Source organism: Poecilia latipinna, unplaced genomic scaffold, assembly GCF_001443285.1.
Source record: "Poecilia latipinna isolate Pla-1442-1.1 unplaced genomic scaffold, P_latipinna-1.0 Scaffold1667, whole genome shotgun sequence".
Classification (NCBI taxonomy): Eukaryota; Metazoa; Chordata; class Actinopteri; order Cyprinodontiformes; family Poeciliidae; genus Poecilia; species Poecilia latipinna.
The window spans coordinates 99,570-102,047 of record NW_015114283.1 but is presented as its reverse complement, the minus strand read 5'-3'; the positions used below and the strand labels follow the sequence as shown (position 1 = coordinate 102,047).

The following is a 2,478-nucleotide window of genomic DNA, read 5'->3' as shown; positions in this document are numbered from 1 at the left end:
GGCTTGGTGCATAAGAAATAAAAATGCTGGGAGGAAGAAAGAAAAACATAAATGGTATTTGGGGGGGGGGGGGGATAAAACAAAACATAAGTTAGAAAAGAGAGAAAAGTGCAAAAGTTTCATGCAGGGACGCCGGGTTGCACCTACCGACCACCGTCAGCAACATGTTGTCCAGGAGCAAAGCGACGAAAACAATGAAGAGAATCAGTTTCCTGGACTGTCGCTCCTCTCTCAGCCATTTGATCAACGTGAACTGACGGAGCGCATCTAGTCCCCCCATGGTGTTTTAGTCCCAGCGGAGCGGCGGCAGGACTTTAACTCTGCCTGAATAAATGATGGGAAAAGTTTTAAAAAAAATAAAAAAATAAAAAAATAAAGAAAAATAAAGAAATAGTGTTAGGTTAGAATGAAACTGTGAGCCTTCAGAGGAACTCCTGTCCTACCTCAGGGGAGCAGGCAGCAGCGCAGATGGAGGAGGAGGTGGAGGAGGTGAAGTCTTTTTACTGACTGGAGCTGCTGCTGCTGACGTCACCCCCCTCTTAATGTTTACGTCCCCGTCAGACCTGTCTTCACGCGATCAGAGCAGAGATGCTCCACCAACACAAAGCCAGGGTTTGAACAGCAGCGCTGCCCGGGATGAGAGCAGTCCCTCAGCGTCCGTCTGCGGCGCGGCGCTGAAACGCCGTCAGAAAGCTGCTGTTTCTACACCCAACATCAGGTCAAATGCGCTGGAACACAAATTCCCGCCCCTGTGAAAAAAAAACAAATAATAATAATAATAATAATAATAATAATAATAATAATAATAATAATAATAATAATAATAATAATAATAATAATTTTACATAAACAAAATACAATTTCAAATTTTAGCTGAAGAAAAGCGAACCAGAATGCAGCTGCTTCTTGGAGAATATTCACATTTAATGTTGTAATATAAACATTTTCTGGACACAGAAGAAGCAGAGATGCTAAATGAGAAGTTTTTTTTTTGTCTTTCTTTTTTAACATGGTTTACACTAAAAGTAGATGTGACGTAGCAGACAGAGGAACTCTTTTATAACAAACCAAATCTTTCATTCCTCTTCTGTCATTATCATTGAATATTTTGGTGGTTTGAGTTCAGTCATAATTTTGATAAAATACAGGGCAATTAGGGTTAATGAAAGTTATTTTTATTAACTGACTACAATACAACACAATATAGAGAAAAATTAAATAATTCAATTTTACTACACAAAATTGTTTATCATCTGACTGTCACTGTAATCTGCATGTATTGTAAACAGGCATACTATTTTCTCCTTCAACACTTAACACAAAAATTTTATTGTATTCAGCCATAGTAATATTTAAGTTTTGAGGCATACATTAACATTTTTATTCCTATTTATTCAGACATAAATATGGTCCATAAAAAGTAAAAAACAAACAAAAAAACCCCCCCAAAAAACAAAAACAGACAGTACAACAATAAAAACAATAAAAATAAAATAAAAGTGCCATATAAACTAAGGCGCCAGTGATTCCACAGACTAGAGAAAAACCTCATTGAGCTTTGAACACATCATGCCTATTTTTTCAGTTCCAGTATGAATTGTCTTTAAGCGGCATGCTAAAATTGAGAGAGCTAAAACAGAGATGTGCTGTTTGGGCGCAGTGTTGGAGTCGAGCTGTACTTAGGAGGAACTAAACAGATTGTGCTGTTAAGAAAGGTGATGTTATGATGAGAACAAATATTGTAAAGATTAAAAAAATAAAATAAAATCCTGCTCTAAAATGAAAAAAAACGTAGGCTCTTGATAGTTGGCATTTTAAATACTGACTCTGAGCAAAGTTTAGTAATTTGCTGGACATATGGAAGAGAGACTGGAAGCTAAAGTATTGATCAGCTTCACCCTGGTATTGATAGTATTGATATTTAGATTAAAGTGCCCAGACCTGATGTGACGACACAGTGTTTTGTTGAGAACACTGTTTGTATTTTTTTTGTAAGAAAGAAGATTGCCATATAATCTGTTAGTAGTATGACACTTTTATGAACAAATGAACTTTATGACCATGATGTTGGCACAGCGGTTTGCATTGTTCTTTACGAAGGCCTTCTGCTTCTGGTCGACTGCTGTCAGGATTAGAGTCTTCTGTCCCTCTTAGCCTCGCCATGATTAGTGCATTTGGTGCATTGTTTGTTATGTTGTAGCTTTTGCATCAACCAGAGGCTCCAGTCAGGTTAAAAACCCTTTCCTTCAAATGCAAACATTTGTAACCCCCCCAGTCACATCTTAAAGACAGGATGAAATTCATTCACAAACTGGCACAACCTTCAAATCCCTGAAATATTGGACTAAAAAAGTGTCAGCAATAATCTGCAACCTGGAGATATTTAAACCCGATATCTGCTGCTTTTTTAAAAAAAAAAAAAAACACAAGAAAAAAACCCCTTTGTTTTCTTGTTGTGACTATAATGTTGATTTGGAG

At 37.0% G+C, this 2,478-nt stretch overlaps 1 protein-coding gene across 1 annotated transcript in view; it reads right to left on the bottom strand.

Moving 5' to 3' along the window:
- The window catches only part of slc18a2 (solute carrier family 18 member 2), a 30,505-nt gene extending 29,868 nt beyond the window's left edge, over window positions 1-637 (bottom strand). Inside the window, exons 1-2 of the mRNA XM_015059897.1 lie at window positions 444-637; window positions 148-324 (exon numbers count right to left, since the gene is read on the bottom strand). Coding sequence (XP_014915383.1) covers window positions 148-280 — 133 coding nt within the window. The 5' untranslated portion in view covers window positions 281-324; window positions 444-637. The remainder of the gene's footprint in view (window positions 1-147; window positions 325-443) is intronic.
- Between the last annotated feature and the right edge of the window lie 1,841 nt (window positions 638-2,478).